Raw genomic sequence first — 17,607 nt, 5'->3', positions numbered from 1 at the left:
AAATGATTACATAATTATTCGTGCCATGCTGGAGAACCGAGCTCTTATAGCATGATTATTGGGTTGGTTTCTATGTAATAATCAAGAACACTAGCCTTATTTTCGTCCTCAATGTGTAAACCAGTGACAATGATAGCTCTTCAGATTCAGGCGATTCGAGTGCATGATTTTGCAGCAATCACTCTGTTAACTTCAACTGTAGTCGTCTTGGCCGCACCTTGTCTCAAAACTTCAACGGCTATTTAAATCAGGGGCATCCAACCGAAGGCCTGCTTACAACAGCAATAAGTTCTGCCGGGACGAATATTTTCTTATCCTGAAGCTTCTTGTTCTTCTTTTTTTATTTCCTTTAAGATCGCACCGAATTTGTCCTTCACGATAGCTCCATTTCATTCCGACAGAATTTGTTCAGGTGAATTCAAGAGCCTTTTCTTGCACACCAATTTTTAAGGGAAATAGAAGGGATACGAACCTGGAGTGAAGACGCGTTATCTGAGCAGCATTCGAAAGTAAGGTAACGAACACTAAAGCGGTTTCCTACGCAGTCATCATTGTACAATTCGCAGCGTAACTGACGGAGAGCCTCCGATATCTTGAGCTCCTGTCACACAAACATGAAATGTGTTGTTGTGATGTTGTGAAAACCATATGACGAATAGGCGGTGCAAAACACCAGTCGTACAGCTATCGTCGTGAAATGGAGGCTGGCTTGCTTCAACTGCCCGGCAGAAAAACAAAAAAAGAACAGGAGTACCAGCGCCGTCCTAGCAGCCGTTCCTATATCGTGACAGTCTAAAAAACATTGACAGTCTAAAAGTCAACGCAAGTGTGCTAACAATATCGTGGATTTGTAAGGTGCAGCTTAATAAATACGACCTTCTGATAATTTCTTATATTTCTTTAACTAATAGATAGACCAGTGTGCGAAAACTGAAAGAGTTAAAAGAAGAAAGTATTCGCAAGCAGCGATTGCACAATTCCACAAGTCACTTTGCTACATTAAAGAATAATTATTCTGCTGGTTAACTCTGAAAAGCCCGCATTTGTGTGGGTCCCCCCGCTTTTTTTGTTTTTTTTTTTGTTATCATAAGCCAGGAAGGTTGGCCGAAGGTTGTGCTCTTCGGAGGGCACAGACCGACCCTTCTGTATGTTGCAACGCAGACAATCGCCCTCTTAACGAAGTGCTTGAGATCTCCAAGATAGTTCGTAATACTTACATTCTGTTTTTAAAATCGCGCACCCTACTACTCACAGTTGAAAAGACTAAGCCCGTTCAACAAGACACCGAAAAGCCTTTACTTGAGACGAATTCAAAAGATAATTAGCGCGATAAGTCGATAATTTTATGGCTCTAGATGACTCTAGAGGGCCTTGACGACGTCGTCGGTCGCGAGTTACTACTACATTATAACATCGTTATCATCTGCGACGCATTCGTCAGCCGTCGCGCCCGCTTCTGTGTTAAATGCAGCGTGCGAAGTGAGCAATTCCAGAAGCAGGGCCTCAGGATTGTAACGCTCGCTTACATCGGCTGCTCACACAGATCTGTTGACGGGTGCAAGAAATGCACGGAACCCTAGCCATAAACAGCTTCGCTGTAAAAAGCCTGCCGATTGTGAAGTGCTTTGGTGTTTGGGCTTCTGTTCCGTTTATAAACTGATAAAGCTCAGCATGCATAACGTTAGGAAGTGGCGCTAGAGGGAGAATATTTCAGTAGCCTTCAGTGTACTTTGTCTCAGTACTTTCTCCATAAAACGAACATTAATTATTTGCTCCTGTCTACCATTGTGCGACTTGCAGAAGACAGCCAGCGATGTGCAGAACCACGCCGCCGCTGAGGAGGCTCCGAGCTTCTGGAAAGGCACTCTGCTCATGCTCAAGTCGCCTAACATAAGAAAGATCATGGTGCTAATATACCTTGGCTGGTATGTGGACACAAAGTCCTTTACGCACTAGACTCCTCAGGGCATTTTCCTATCCGCACTGCGATTTCGTAAAATATGCTCAATTGCAGCTTGTAAAGTAGCGTTTTCGTTATGACGTGCCTATGCTTTATTTCTTTTTCTGAGCCCAAAATTTCGCTTTAGTGGTGATCAGGACGCGCATTAGAAGAGTGTCATGGGTTAACCAATAGCTAAGACAATTTATACCCAGGAATCCGTCGCATTCAATATACTTTTTTCGAAAGTTCTGTTGCGAGTGATACGCAGGAAGGAAATTTGATATTAATAACTTCTAAAGTGTCAAACTGAAGCCAACGTGTGACTCCTATGCCTTCATTGACATTGCATCTTGAATGCCGTGCTCGTAGTAAAGTAATAGCAAAGTAAAACACATGCCTGGTTGCATTTCATACGCTACATCCAGGTTTATAGTTTGCATGTGCTACAACGTGACCACCCTGGAGCTGGGACGGCTTGGCCTGAACATATACTCAACGTACTCGATCGCCATCGCATGCGAGTTGCCCGTGAACATCATATGCATCTCTTCGCTGGACAAACTTGGACGACGCTGGCCGAATTCCATTTTTATACTCATCGGTGGCACTGTCTGCCTCGTTATGTGGCTACTTAGGAGCGGTGAGTACCATCATCACATTAGAAGGCGGGCATTGTCTGGTGCAGTGGGCTAAAAGCCATGCTTGCTTCTCTGATTTCTTGTCCCAGTTGAAGCGTGTAATAGTTGCAGTAGCAGCAGCAGTAGCAAGAACAAAAATAAATGAGTGAATGAATAACGATACAAGCACTCACAGAATATGTCCGAAGCACTAATTCGGCGCTACTGTGGATCTAAGCAAATAATTATTTGAACGCAACCATGACGCAAGAAATTATGCATAAGTTTGAAAAACATGAATTTCTTGCACAATTATTGTGAGAAGAATATCTGATACAATGAAATTGATACAATGAATATCTGATACAATGATACAAGCAATGAAATTCTAATTTTCCAACCATAACTCGCATATCAGCTATATCCTCTCGAATGTTTTTATGCTTTAAGTAGGTAGGTACTTTATTGCCAGAGACCTGAATGCTACGATGTCATTATGACAGCTTAAGAAACTCCATTTTCGTCTCGTAATAAATGATCAGATTATGGTGCCATAATTTTTACGGCCGTGCGAACTGACATTATTTTCCTCTTTTTGGCATTCAATTTGCAGAGTCGGCCACCTGGACGCTCGTGATGGCGACCATGCTCATTATGGCGTTCGCCGGCGGCTACAACATCACGTACCAGATGGCGTCGGAAGTATTCCCCACCATCGTCCGCGGTCGCGCCGTGCTGCTTCAGAGGCTGCTCGGAGATGCTGGTGGATTGCTCGGCGCACAGGTCGCCTCCCTGGTACGAATGTAGAGTGTTAGTGCCGAGACACAAATGCGCTGAATCAGTAAATTGGCGGCCAACGTGAGGCTAGGCGGCCAACGTGAGGCTAGGCGGCCAACGTCAGAAATCAGTGCAAACTCCGCACCGATAAACAGAGCGCACCTTCCACCTCTTCCTCCGCGTTCCAAACAAAGTTCTCGAGGGACGCCAATGTTGAAAAAAGGTTTTCCACCACTGGTGAGTCCAAGGAAATGAGCGAACGTAATATTGTGGCGCCTCTATAGAAATTCCATTTGAATTGAGCAGTTGATACAGAAAGATGAGCAGTGAAAAAAAATAAAGAGAAAAGGAAAAGGAAAAAAACAGACTTCTTCTGGGCAAGAGATGTTGACATGTTAATGAGGATAGAAAATACAGTTGTTTATTCGTACCAAACTTCAATAGAGGCAGAAGCAGTATTCTGAACGAAGTCGAACGACGTCATGGTCTTCAAGTGCGAGGATGGTTTCGCCATGATTTCGTAATGAATTCGAACAATGTCATAGTTTTCAAGTGCGAAGATGGTTTCGCCATGATTTCTTAATGGAGTCGAACGACGTCATGGCCTTGAAGGGCGAGGATGGCTTTGCCGTAATTTCGTAATGAAGTCGAATGATGTAATGGTCTTCATGTGTGCAGATGCTCTTGTCAAGATTTATACCACAATACTTTATACTTCCTTTTCCCCATTGTTCATTAGCACCTGCGTTCGAGCATACTGTGTGAAGGTATGCTGCTGCGTGCATGGTAAAGAAAAAAAAAGATCTGTGGATCCCACGCACTGCGTTTTTTTATTTATGCGAATACATGCAGTGCCACAAGGGCATTGTAGCAGAGGTGTGGCATTTCAGAGATACACTGTTACAGAAACGACTGTCTCCGAAAAGAAAATATAAGAAAGAAAAAAGCTTTGTATGCCGTTTGCTTCGATTGATGATAATTAGCAGTGATGTTGACGGCGAATGCGTCTTTTCTTCAGCGTTTAGTCCAATATGTCAGTGATGAGTTGATCTTAAACGTTACCTTGCGTGCACCACTGCTGTTTGTCTGCGTAGGCCACAGAACACACAGGGGGACGTGTTTGCTGGAGGCGTTGTTGTGCGTCATTGTTCGTAATCTCTGAGAGGGTTGAGCCTAATCATTGCCTCACATGGCTGATCGCGTCGCGACAGAAGTGTTAAACTTTAATTTCATTATGGGGGCTTCACGCAATTCAATTAATTACGCATCCCGGCGCCGGCCAGGATGCGTGGAGACGAGCGCATCTGCGCCCACAGCAGCACCAGCGCCCGGTAAGACGGAAGAAGAGGCAAAGGAAACTTCGCTTTAAAAAAAAACATATGCATATGTGCCTAAGTGGCCATTTGGTCTTGTTAGTGATTAATTACGAGCAGTAGGAGTAGCGCGCCACGAACGAGGACAAAAGTAGAGGCGACCGGACACACTTGGCGTTACCTCGCAACCAGATGTCTCCTGTTACCCTTTCAAGTCCAAAGTGTCAAGTCTGTCAAACCCAAACTGCCACCTTAGCGAAGTAATTGTCTAGCCCATCGGGCCCTCTTTTCGGCGTTTCTTGTGACTCCAGTGCCATGGTGGACCTTCTTGCGGCGCCTGTGTTCAAAGCAAGACAAGCATTTCTATGTCTTTTGACTCGCGTTGGATATTTTACGCCTGCGCTAATAATAATAATACCTCTCATGTTTTCGTCATTCTTATGATTTCGCCTTATTCTTCCAACAGGCCTGAACCGTTGATCAATGCCACCTCAGTGCAGCTTCGACGAGCTTCTACAACCTAGGTTTACATTTTATAAACACCCTACCTAGCTATTCTTGAACCACTAAACTGACCCGATACGAGGTTACGTCTCCTGAGCTATGTGAGACATGCTCTCTCAATTTATGTGAGGTGTGTGCCGACCACTTTGAGTTAGCACTTTGCAGATATAAACTTTTCTTTTTGTCCTGCTCTTTCAGGCTGAACTGGACGAGTACTTGCCGATGCTCGTGATGGGCTGCCTAGCTTTGCTAGGCAGTGTGCTGGTCTTCTTTCTGCCGGAGACAGTAGGCACCGCCATGCCGCAGACCATTGAGGACGGCGAGCGCTTCGGCCGCGATCAGGGCCTGTGGTTCTGCCCTCTGTTCACTAGAGATACAGAAGATACCACACAGGGCGAGTCACCAAACAAACGAAGGTATGTGGAGTCACTTTTATGACGAAGCCGTGGACTTTTCTGGTCGTTGTACGTGATTAGATAGGTGTATATATATTTCATCAATCAATCAGATAAGAAAATAATTCATTTATTTATTTATAGTACCCTCAGGGCCATCAGGCATTGAATAGGGTAGTGGTTAATAAGCATTAAAGTAACACAAGGAAGCAGGCAAGCAGGCAAACAAACAAACAAACAAACAAACAAACAAACAAACAAACAAACAAACAAACAAACAAAGTTCACTGAGTTCAGGTAAGAATCATTCTCCAGATATAACAAGAATAGAATGGTAACCATGGGGCACTAGCGGATCTAGGAGGGGGGGGGGCGCCGCCCCCGTCGCGTGCGAAGTTTTATCACACCTCTTGCGTAGTGGACTGCATGAATAGTTATGCAAAGATGAAAATAGGATTGATAGCGTGCAGACGAACCGATTTCCTTGAATATCTATCGAACACGAAATCCGTTAAACACCCCAAAGGTAGGCGTTTGAAAATATTCTCGCACTTGGTCTTGCCTCTAAACATTGAAAGGGTTCATCGCCCCTTTACATCCCAAGCTTCCAGGAGCGGAGCCATATATTTCCGATTTCTTCAACATTTTACGTGGCTGTGTCTGGTTCAAGGTTAGTGATCTAAAATAGCTTTCTTGGTTTGTTTCTCTCTGTGCTAATTTTTGTTGCATTCTTGAGTTGGCAAGCTATTGTAGCGTGTCGTTGGAATTGTGAATATAACTGTAGGCAGTGCAAACGCCTAGGCATAGTAAGAAATCGGAGACGCGACGCAGCTTCGGCGGCTTCGGGTCCGACCTTCCATCAGCAACGACGCGCGATCATCTGCGCGAGAACTGACCTGCCGCGCAAGGTCGGAGACCCCCTCTTCGATTTCGGACCGCCTGGTCAGAAACACGCGAAAACGCTTATTCAGATACGACATCACCAAGCACTACCACATAGGCAGGCCGATATTGTTTCCACCTCACCCCAAATAGAAACGTCGTGAGGCAGTCGTCAGGCGACAACTGCAGGCACACACCTTCCCCGGTCCGGTGCGATTCCGGCATATTTTCCCCGCGCAATACCCGAGTGCTCTCTGCAAGGTATGCCAGGCAATTAGAGCGAAGCTCTCGCACATGTTGTGGGAGTGTGCTGTTATATCAGCTAAAATGGCAGTAGCTCCGGAGGCTCTTGCGTTGTGGGAGATATGGGGTTCTCCTCCATACTCTTGGGACAAAGGAACGACAACACAGTAGTGCAAACAATCACAAGGGCATTTATTGCACCTTTCATAGATCAATGCCTGCTAGCCGAGTTGCTATCCCCAAAACATGCCGATGGGCGCGCGACAAATCTAGAAGTCCGACTTACCGCGACCGCATTGCGAGCGAATATGTTCGCCCCATGCTGGATCCCAACGCCTGGTCGTTCGCGTGTTCGGTCACGCCAACGGTCGTGCGTTCGAAGGCGGCCACGCGAGGCGGTCTCGCAGAAGCATGGTCTCAGCGCGCGCGGAATGTCCACGCTGTTCGCCGGCCCGCCGGGAAAGAGGCAGCGCCTTGTCCCTCGGCGCCCGAGTAACCCCGCCGCGGTTAGCCGCGGTGCGACGGTCGCGCCATCTCTCGCACCGCGCTTGTACCACTCCGAGCGCCGCGGGCGCCAGGCCACGCGAGCCGTGCGGGAAAACAGCATATCAGGGGATGCGTGAGAGTCGCGCATCCCCACATCCCCCCAACCTTAAATCACTACATATTCCGGCGAAACATTTCACACAGTCTAACATCAACACGTGCTTCGCGAACAATGTGGTACATGCAACAGTGGCCGCGCCGGGGAAATGTAAACACGCTGTCCATAACATGCGAGCCGACTGTCCTTGGGGTACACCGCTGGCGTCCGCCGGTCACCGCAGCAGCTTTGCGACTCGATGGCACGATCCCAGGCCAGAACTCCGGAGACGACGACGCAGTAGTCGGTACGAGCAAGCGTCGCTCGCGCCGACGCGCCCTGCTGGCAAGAGCCGCCGTAGCTGTCGGTGACCGCTGGCTCCTTTGTCCGCCGCCGAGGGTTGTGAGCTGGATGCAGGAGGCCGCCGAAGTCACTGCGCCGAACTGGCCACAGCATCACCATCGCCCGGGGTGGCTCGATCGTAGTCCGGAGCAGCAGCGCAGACGATGTGCAGGTGACAGCAAGCCAGGGGTGACTCCATTCACGCTGCGTACACTTAACACACTCGGCAAACACTAAAGTAGTGCAAGGGAGAGGAATTATGCATGCGCATCGCCCACGTGGTACGATGTTCAACTCGGCTAGCAAAAGATCGGGCAGCTACTCAGATGCTAAGTTCAAGTGAACGAAGCTCGCTTCCTTGAGCCGAACGAGTAATTTCAATTCGTGCGAGGCTAACTAGAATGAGGGAAGCAACTTGCAGCACCTCAACGCCACGGTCCAACAGGTTGTGTCCCTCCACGTGCGACAGGCAGCTTCGTAAAGCCTTAGGCCTAAATCGTCGCTACCCTGACAACAACCGGCATCCAAAAACAACACCCAAAATGGGCGCAAAACAGGCAGCCGCGAGGAGACGTTAGCTCTGTGAGGTGGTCCTACTCCGCTCGGTGCACACAGCATCCGAGTTGACGGCGCCCACCGTCCCAGACGGTGTCGGAGCGCCCGGTGCCAGGCCGCAATACCAGTCAGCCCGTCGTGGCACCCGTGGCCCGCGGCCACCCGGCTCCCAGAGCCGCGACTTCATCCGAGTCAAAGAGATAGAAGAAGCTATTTACATAAGAAATTCGGACCACCCACGAGGCTTCCGTACTCACTCGCTTCAGGCTTGCCACTGCTCCGCGGGCGCTCAGCCTCGCTCTCCCAGGATGCAGACCACGTGGCTCTCGTACTGACGAATGTCATTAAAAAAACACTTGCGAAAAGGCTTAGCATGTTGATAAGTTCAAACACACTACAGCCACCGTCGCCTCGCTCAAGAAAGCACGCCGCCGACGCTAGCGATCAAAATCCACGCTAGGCCTACGCTTCGGTTCAAACAAAGGTCTTGAACGAAGCAACACTTAAAATTATCGTCCGATGCCCCAAGAGGTCCACGTTGGGCAGCCAGATGTGGGAGATATGGGGTTCTCCTCCATACTCTTGGGACAAAGGAACGACAACACAGTAGTGCAAACAATCACAAGGGCATTTATTGCACCTTTCATAGATCAATGCCTGCTAGCCGAGTTGCTATCCCCAAAACATGCCGATGGGCGCGCGACAAATCTAGAAGTCCGACTTACCGCGACCGCATTGCGAGCGAATATGTTCGCCCCATGCTGGATCCCAACGCCTGGTCGTTCGCGTGTTCGGTCACGCCAACGGTCGTGCGTTCGAAGGCGGCCACGCGAGGCGGTCTCGCAGAAGCATGGTCTCAGCGCGCGCAGAATGTCCACGCTGTTCGCCGGCCCACCGGGAAAGAGGCAGCGCCTTGTCCCTCGGCGCCCGAGTAACCCCGCCGCGGTTAGCCGCGGTGCGACGGTCGCGCCATCTCTCGCACCGCGCTTGTACCACTCCGAGCGCCGCGGGCGCCAGGCCACGCGAGCCGTGCGGGAAAACAGCATATCAGGGGATGCGTGAGAGTCGCGCATCCCCACAGCGTCGAAGTGCGCCGCCGCTCTGCGCAGCTCCAACCTCAAGACATAAGAGTGGGCAGTCCGGCGAGCCCGAGAGGCGGCGACGAGGCAAGGCCTCGAAGTTCCTTCATGGAAGACCTGAGCCCGGGTCGTTAAACTTTGCAGGATTTACAATAAGGTTGTTTGCATCTATCCATCTGTGAAAACCCTATAAAAATAGTGGAACGAAAACTGAGGAAAATACAAACATAACATGTCGCACTCGGTCAACGCATTTATTGGAAGGAGGTTATGTTTGAGCTAGGAATTCTTGATAGACGCGCATTGAACTCCTACGCGTCGAACCAGTTAAGCAGGTGGCAGGTTTTTTTTCGCCTTGAAGCTTCGAAAGCAGAAGTCAGAAGTGCAAATGTTTTAAAGTCAAGGGAAAACACGATGACAGTACTACGCACCGTGCCTTTGCTTTCCTCTCTGCCGTGTGCTCCACATGTCACAGACGAAGTGTTCACCACTGGTGACCTGTCAGCTAAGACGGGGATGACGACGTTCAAGGGAGCATGGCGCTAATTTGGTGTCAAGGGAGATCAGAAACTCTTGCAAGGCGGTTGTAGAGAGAGCAGGGAACCAGTTACTTACTTGCCACCGCAATGGTCGCTCCAATGGCCTGCCGATGTAATGACTGTGCAGGCCTAAATGGAGCTGGAACCGCAATTGCTTTCTTCTATATCCGTTCCCTTGGATGCCGCTGCGGCGCCGGCCAAAATATTCTATGCCTCAACTTGATCGTCTGCAATTACAAAGAAAACAAAATTAGCTTCACCATAAGGGCGAAGAAATGGCTGCGATAGGATGTGAAAATATTACGGGAATTGTAAGACTCGTAGCTGTAGTGTCAGTATGAATTCAAGTAAACGTAAGCTAAGTAAAAGCGAGCTGTTGTGCTTGGGGTCCGCTGTTTGAATGGCTGCCATCGGACAATTTCATTCACGTTTACTAATTAAAGCCAACGTCTTTCTTAGCGACTTTACCACTACTCTTCCGTATCGGGTACGCGTCAAACCTCTTTCCTGGGCCGATCCCGGAGGCTGTAGGCAGCTGCACCGATATGATTAGGTCCTATTCAGGCTTCCGCTCGATTATTGTTTCGCACTTCTAATATTTATGTCTCAGGAGATTCTAGACAGAAGGCATGCGCTGTCGATGTTTTGCTTCATGATTGTTTCATGACATTTGTTTATGGGATGCCATTCTCAAGATTCTGAGGAATAATTTTTTCAAGAATGTAGGATCTGGTGTGAGCCATTTTGACGATAGAATAGTGCGGTAATATAACCCGCAAATACCGCATAGCATTTAGCATGGCATGCTATATAGCATATATATGCCTAAATAAATTTACGGAACCTCACGGCTATGCTGACATCTGCGGCAAGAATTCGGTTGGAGTTTCCAGATAATTGATATCGCAATAAAAGAGAATAGCTTAGACAATGACTTTTTCACTAGAGGTGTACTGGAAATGAACACCGTTCTCAACTACGGCGACGACTGAATCGGTACAAGTCATTCACAGCTTTAATGTATAGCATTATATGACAAGTCGGTCGAAAAATTCCATGTGAATCCCGAAAACACCCTTCCCAATGCAGGGCGAGAATGCACAGTTTAAACCCATTGAATGCGGAGTTGATAGATTCCAACCTGAGCACAGTGACAAATGACCTATTGTCCACGTTAATGATAAGTGCGTCGGCGCAAAACATTCTACGAGCCCCTCTGCTTTCACCGTTCCCATATATGATATAGATAGAGGGGAGGAGTTAAATCTAGTACAGAAGCGCCTAAGTCTATACTCAATGGGGGATCGCAAGTTGTATTAGACTGCCTTGTAAACAAAGGACCAGTGACATGGAAGGTGGCTAAGGGGGACCCAGAACGAGAGGATGCGGCACTCGTGCATTAATTACGCATGCACGCGCAGTCGTCCCGTCTCCGCTGCCTATGACGGCATTGGTTATGCCGCGCCGGCCATCACTCAATTTAACTGAAGCCTCACTGAACGAGAACTGCCGAAGATATGTGTAGCCCTATGCAGGGTGATTTAGCTAACATTAGCCAGAGTTAAACAAAAATATGCCAATGCGCTCTAAGACGACGCGACCAAATGCATGCTGCTCACCTTTGTAATAAGTGTGTAACGCTAGCTATTCTTAGTATTTTGCCTAATTAGATAATGAGTAAAGAATATTTAACCAGCTTCTGAAGCTACGAAGCTAGGAAAACAATTCCAATTAGAAACTTCCAGAGCGGTTTGAAAACGTCCGAATGAACAATTTCTGTCTTTCTGTCTATTAAGTATGACTCTTGTTCAGCTTACTGAGGATGCCCGCAAAATACAAAAAACACCACGTGACATAACCCTTTACACGCCGTGATTGCACTGCTACCAAGCGTTCGGCGCACAAACGAACATAGAATTTTGCCGGGTGTGTCGCCGCTGCGTCTGCTTATCGCTGTGATGAACCGCCGCGAGGGAAGCGCATCGCTGGCCTAAATTGCACAGCCAACGCCTTCGTGACTGCCCTGTCGCCTTATGGCTGCAGCACGTCCTGCTATATGCTATGTTCGTTTGTACGCGCACAGTTTGGGTTCCGGTGCAATCACGGCGCGCAAGCGGGTATGTGACGTGGCTTTTTCTGTGTATTTCGCGGGCATCCGCAGTAAGTTGGAAAACACTAATACTTAATAGATAGAAACTTGGAAACTGTCTAATCGGACGTTTTGCAAAGCGGTCTACAGCTTTCTAATAGGAATTCCTTGCCTAACTTTGTTGCTTCAGAAGTTGGTTCATTAATCTTGACTAATTATGTAATTGAGCAACATACAAAACATAGCGTAACACACTACACACAAAAGTGAGTAAAATGCATTTGGGCGCGTCGTATTAGAGTGCATTGGCATGTTTTTAAACTCTGGCTAAAGTTAGCTGAAACACTGTATATATGGATGTCGGCGTGGTGTGGAATGTATATCTTCGGCAATGTAAATATGTGTGTATTTCCTCTCGCACTCCTGACGCATATGTAGATATAATGCATACTACATCAGCATAACCACCACATAAATCATTACTTCGCACAACAAATTCCGCACCACACTTATCGCAATACAATGCTACGCAAATCTTGAACAATTCCCATTTGGGGAGGTCCTGCTTATTTTTCTAAAATAACTTGTTTTAGATAATTGCTTCCGCTGTGGTCATGGATTTGATATATAAAAACTGACCGTAGTTTCAGCTAGCGAAGCGATCTATATCACCCGGAAGGGCGAATTTTGATAACCTATGAACATTCAAAACATCACACCTACCACCGATTCTTAATATAAAAAGTTCATTCTCAATAAAGTACTTCGCACTGCAAGTCACCTTTGCGTTTCAGTCCAAGTTTTAACCACAAAACTACATTAATTACGCCCAGAAAGTGCAAGAATCTATTCGGCGTTGACCAATCTGTTCGTGCAAGCAGCAGCTATCATGTGTAAGACTAGACCGCCGGTGCGAGAACGTGCTAGTGAAGTCCTATTTTGCAACTAGGTTGTGCTTAATTATTTTGGTACTGTTGCATGCTGTCTCTCGTATTTTTTTCTTTTTGTCCGCAGGCGAGGAGTCTTGTCTTTCCACAAGAAAATGCCGGTTACAGGTCAGCCAGCAGTCAACAGGGCCTTCGATAACAATGAGTCGGTCGTGGCAACAGTTTACAATGCCGTTAGGTGAACCCGTATCAGCTGTCTGCCACGACTGGAGAGGCCCACATCGTTTCACTCCTATGCGGCGCTACAAACACTGCCATCACAACTCGTTTCCTGTGTTCCGTGCTCAAGCATTCATGCAGCTCGTGCTCCGAACGATAACTCTGCAGACACATCTTTCTGTGAGATAATATTGAGTTCTTGTGGGGAGTGGCGAGCAACCATGCCACCTGCTGCTGCCCTTTATGAAGAAAAGCATATCTCGTAAGCTACAGAAGAACATTCATCGCCATAGTATTGCACTTGGGTGAGCAAAGATGGACTGATGGCGTTGCCTCATGGGCCAATATTGGCGTGTGCGGGTGGATGAGGCATGGGCCACTCCCACGGTGACTTTGTTTTTAATTTAACTCCAATTTGGCGAATTGTTTCTCGTCTTGCACTGATCAGAGGTGCTTCACTTCGGTTGACTGGGCACGATCGAGATAAAGGTACATGACCTACTTGACGAGTTTCTTTAGGAAGAAAATTTCAATTGAAAGAAGGCGGACAGGTGGGCTTGAGCTAGCGTGCTCTAATCTGCTACTCTTCACACGGGAAGGGGGAACGTGGATATGAAGGTTAGATGACGGATGTCGGTGACATTCGTTCAGCGAAGCCTGTGGAATTGCTGCTATATTTCACATAGAGGAATGGAGGGAGATAAAAGGAAGTGATCGAGCTTGTTATCGCCAAAAGCACGTTTTGCAAGTTTGGTGACAAATACTATACATTGCCATGTGAGAAAAAAATCTTAACCATTTCACTCTGTGATGGGGGATGACCAGCGGAGCTGCATATATGGTGCTGAATATGTTGAAAATAAATGCGATGATTGAAAATGAAAGACACATACGAGAATGAATTTGGTTTATTCATGATTTTTTGTTCTTTTATCAAATTGAATACTGCATATTTTTTTTGTTTTAACCTCCTTTTGTTTGCTTTCTTGGATTTATAATTGGTCACAAAGGTGACTATCGCTTTATGATCGCTATCGTAGCGATCATAAAGCCAGTGGCTGTGTGGCGACATTGGCAAGGTTCTTGGCCATTGTGAGGTCTATACACGACCGATGACGCGTCGTCGGCACAGTGATGCTTGTGTAACATTGCATGCCGAACCTTTCCGAGAGAAACGCCACGAAGCACTTTCCGTATGACCGAGACACGTCTATGCTGAACTCACCTACAATTACGATGACAGTGGAGTCGGTAGTGGTGGTTCAAACAAAGGTGCATAAGCTTGGCGTTTTCGTCACGATTTTCGTCCACATTACGTGCCGCATTACGTGCCGGCCGCCGTCGCCACGCGCATTCCCGCTTCTGTTCACGACGGTGTTGTTCTTAAGCGCACTGTTCTTCTGCAGTCCTCACCACACGCGCCCTACCCATTGCACAGGTGGAAGGGAACTGCGATAAGGTTACGTGATTTGCATACAGAGCCCGCGACGGGAAACGGGAAACCATACTAAGCGGTGTCTATTCCGGTTTTACTTTTTTCATTACGTTATACCTTTTTATCAGAATACGCTTTGACACTTCTCGCGATTAAACGCAGCTTTGAGACCCAGCGATAAGTTTTTGCTATATGTTTTAGCTCCTTTAGCACTGGGGTGGCTGCCACCTTTCTTGCCTACGCACACAAACTGCCAGAACATAGCGTAGAACAGCTCCGCACTAAAAATAGTGTGGGTGACATTATGTTAAAATCTCGTTATTTGGCTGACTATGTGAAAGCCGTGCTTTCAAGACTGCTTAGACATCCTAGTTAGGATTAGTGCAAGAATTCTTTGTGCGTGCGTGAAGAATTCGTATCATTTGAAAAACCATTGGCAATTAATTCGTCGCATTTACACAAGCGAGCCAAACACGTCATCGCATTTCTTTCGAGTCCTCCGAGCGAGGCTTGTCACTTGCAACATTTGGCTTGTTTGCAGCAAACATGCCCTCGAGTTCTTGTTTTTTTACGCTCGTAGCAAGACGCAGCAGCTTCCATTTTCCCATTGACAATATTATCGACCATTGTAATTCTACAAAGAGAGAGAGAGAGGAAACATATAAAGCGACTTAATATGTGCGTTCTCATACGTGACGACGCCAGTCACCATGGTGCACAGCGTCCACGCCCCCTGGGGTATCATTACTGCACAATGTTACTTCCAGCAAGGCTGGAGCAATGAATCTTGGTGCGCTGCGGCCGCAAAAGTCGCACAGTGGTAGTAAACAGCCTACTCATGCCACGTCTCGTTAATTGTAGTTCTCATGCGAAACGTAAAGAAATGAGCGCTGAAAAACGGCGTGTGCACTATGTACTAACTGCTACAAAAGTTACTACAAGAACGCAGACAAGGCACAGTTTTGCAGGAAGATGGATGATTGAAGAGATGAGCAACGGTCGAACAAGGGATGTCGCTGGATGCCAACTGTTTTAGCCTAACGAAGAGAAGTGCCCTTGTAGAAACGTTTTCTTCAGCGACATTCCTTCTCCCACTACTGCTCGTCACTTTAGGACAACAGAGGTGGCGCGGGCAGTAATTAGCGTATATGCGGGCTCGCCTATCTCTTTCTTAGAGGCATGTTGGCGCATGTTTTGGCGGCCCAGTTGTAGAGTTTTTCTTTTTATGAGCTATAAACCTGTCTGCTTCGACACACCTAGCTTGGCTGAACGATGATCTTAGAGCTATTCGAACTTTGATAAAAGCTATTATATAGAAAATGGGATTTTCTGTCTGCTATGTTAGTTCTGAAAAAAATGAATTGAAACATCACACACTGACAAATGCAAACTTACATGATTTCCGAAGTTATCCGTGACAACGCATATTAAAGTACGCACAAAAAAAAGAAAAAAAAAAGAAAATTGTGCTAATAAATTTGACTGCGGGGTCCTATTTTCTAATATAAGCGCGGGGATTAAACAGTTACGCTTGCAGCCATCTTGTACAGAAAGTAGACGAAAACTTGTTGCATAATCTAACACCGTACGCATGAGCGTTACCGCATACGATGCATGACGCGCAATAGGTATGGTTTGTTGCAGTATCTACCCGTAAAGCGCCACACTAGTGCTACAGCTGCTGCATTGAACTTGACGCAAAATGCAGGCACAGCGAGGCGATTGTACATTTTCATTGTTGGTTCACTGAATACAGCTGAATGCTCTCATGCGGTCTCGTCCCGACTTTAGACTGAATAAGCGACATGGCATTGTTCTATATTCAAGCTGTAGCTGTGCAGGAAACTCAGTGAACCAGCAACGTTATGCAGGACAGACACAATTCTGTGCAGTCGACTATGAGTAGTTTTTTTTTCTGTATATAGGCATAGGCGTTGGTATATAGGCATACAGACTTGCTGGTTGTGTCGTAAGAATAATATCTTTAAGGAATATAGAAGAAATCATGACCTGAAAGTGCTGACGGCTACATCTTTTCACATAATACTAAATAAAACGAATAATAGCATACAGAAGTGTCAAGGTTGGGAATGTAAAGAACTAGAGCTAAAGAGAGCACACAAGGGTCGCGGTATAGCCCGAGGCAAAATGGAGCACACAGAAAGAAAAGTTGATGAGAAGTAGCACTACAGATATAGACCGAATCCCGTATAGTTGTAGAGGCAAACGAAATCACGAGGTGGCCCGAGATGAACAGACCAACAGATGAAAAAAAAAAGAAATCATAAACAAAGAGATCAGCTGCAATACACACACATAGACACAACAGGCGATAAAACGGCTGCGTTGCAGAAGACGGACACTGACGAGTACAAGTCGCACACTAAGCAAAGATCGCCTGCACTTAGGTCAAATTAGAAAGAAGGGTTGCTCTGCACTTGCGAGAAATACGGACACAGGGAAAAAACAACTTCACAGCAAACATATATTCCGGCTTCCTGATACAATCTGAGGCCTAACATTCTTTCTCAACATCGCTATCGTAACTCCACTAAAGAAGATTCCGGCAGAACTCATCTGCGATGACTATCCAAATGTGCGAATAACGGAAGTGTGGCATGAATGACGCGTGCACTGCAGCCGATCTCCTCCCTCGCGCTTTCCTCTGGACACGCTGCGCTGGAGTTCCTGAGGGTAGCATATGCTCGTACAGTAGGCTCCTGTACGCCGAACGTTCTGGCGGTGCCACCGGAAATTTCACGCATTTCCAGTTGCACACATAGTGACCCAAGTTGGTTTCAAAGAGGTTCATTGAAAAGCGGCGCGTATCCAATGGCACATGCCCAGTGGTCCAAGAGCACATGTCCAGTGGGAGGCACCCAAGTTGGCGACGAAGAGGTTCATTGAAGAGCGGCACAAGCCGATTGGCGCATCCCATCCAGCGTTTCTCGACATCAGGCACAGTTATTCACGTGCGTGGAGTGTGACCATTATTTAAGATTATCGTGCAGTAACACATGCAGGATTTGTCTGTTCTCCATATTGTCTACCATGTTGCCGTTCTGCCTTTATAATATAGCCGCAATGCAGGCTTGCAGGTATCGACCGCCAAGGTTGGCCACGTACTCAAAGGCCTCCTTGCAGAGAAGTCCTCGCACTTATTTGCATTCAAGAGTTGTGCGACTGTCGAGGGCATCATTAAGGCA

At 47.1% G+C, this 17,607-nt stretch overlaps 1 protein-coding gene across 3 annotated transcripts in view; it reads left to right on the top strand.

Annotated features, from left to right (window-relative positions):
* The first annotated feature begins 1,801 nt into the window (after nucleotides 1-1,801).
* The window catches only part of LOC126541537 (organic cation transporter 1-like), a 39,682-nt gene continuing 23,876 nt past the window's right edge, over nucleotides 1,802-17,607 (top strand). Inside the window, exons 1-5 of one of the 3 annotated variants that reach the window (XM_072286259.1) lie at nucleotides 1,802-1,925; nucleotides 2,368-2,582; nucleotides 3,173-3,354; nucleotides 5,352-5,569; nucleotides 12,875-12,985. In XM_072286259.1, coding sequence (XP_072142360.1) covers nucleotides 1,873-1,925; nucleotides 2,368-2,582; nucleotides 3,173-3,354; nucleotides 5,352-5,569; nucleotides 12,875-12,985 — 779 coding nt within the window. In that variant the 5' untranslated portion in view covers nucleotides 1,802-1,872. Of the gene's footprint in view, nucleotides 1,926-2,367; nucleotides 2,583-3,172; nucleotides 3,355-5,351; nucleotides 5,570-12,874; nucleotides 13,855-17,607 lie in introns of those variants that run through there. The other 2 variants (XM_050188339.3, XM_072286260.1) reach the window with 2 other exon arrangements.

Source organism: Dermacentor andersoni, chromosome 2 (assembly GCF_023375885.2).
Source record: "Dermacentor andersoni chromosome 2, qqDerAnde1_hic_scaffold, whole genome shotgun sequence".
Classification (NCBI taxonomy): domain Eukaryota; kingdom Metazoa; phylum Arthropoda; class Arachnida; order Ixodida; family Ixodidae; genus Dermacentor; species Dermacentor andersoni.
The sequence above is the reverse complement of the archived record's forward strand: the minus strand, read 5'-3'. Positions and strand labels throughout refer to the sequence as shown.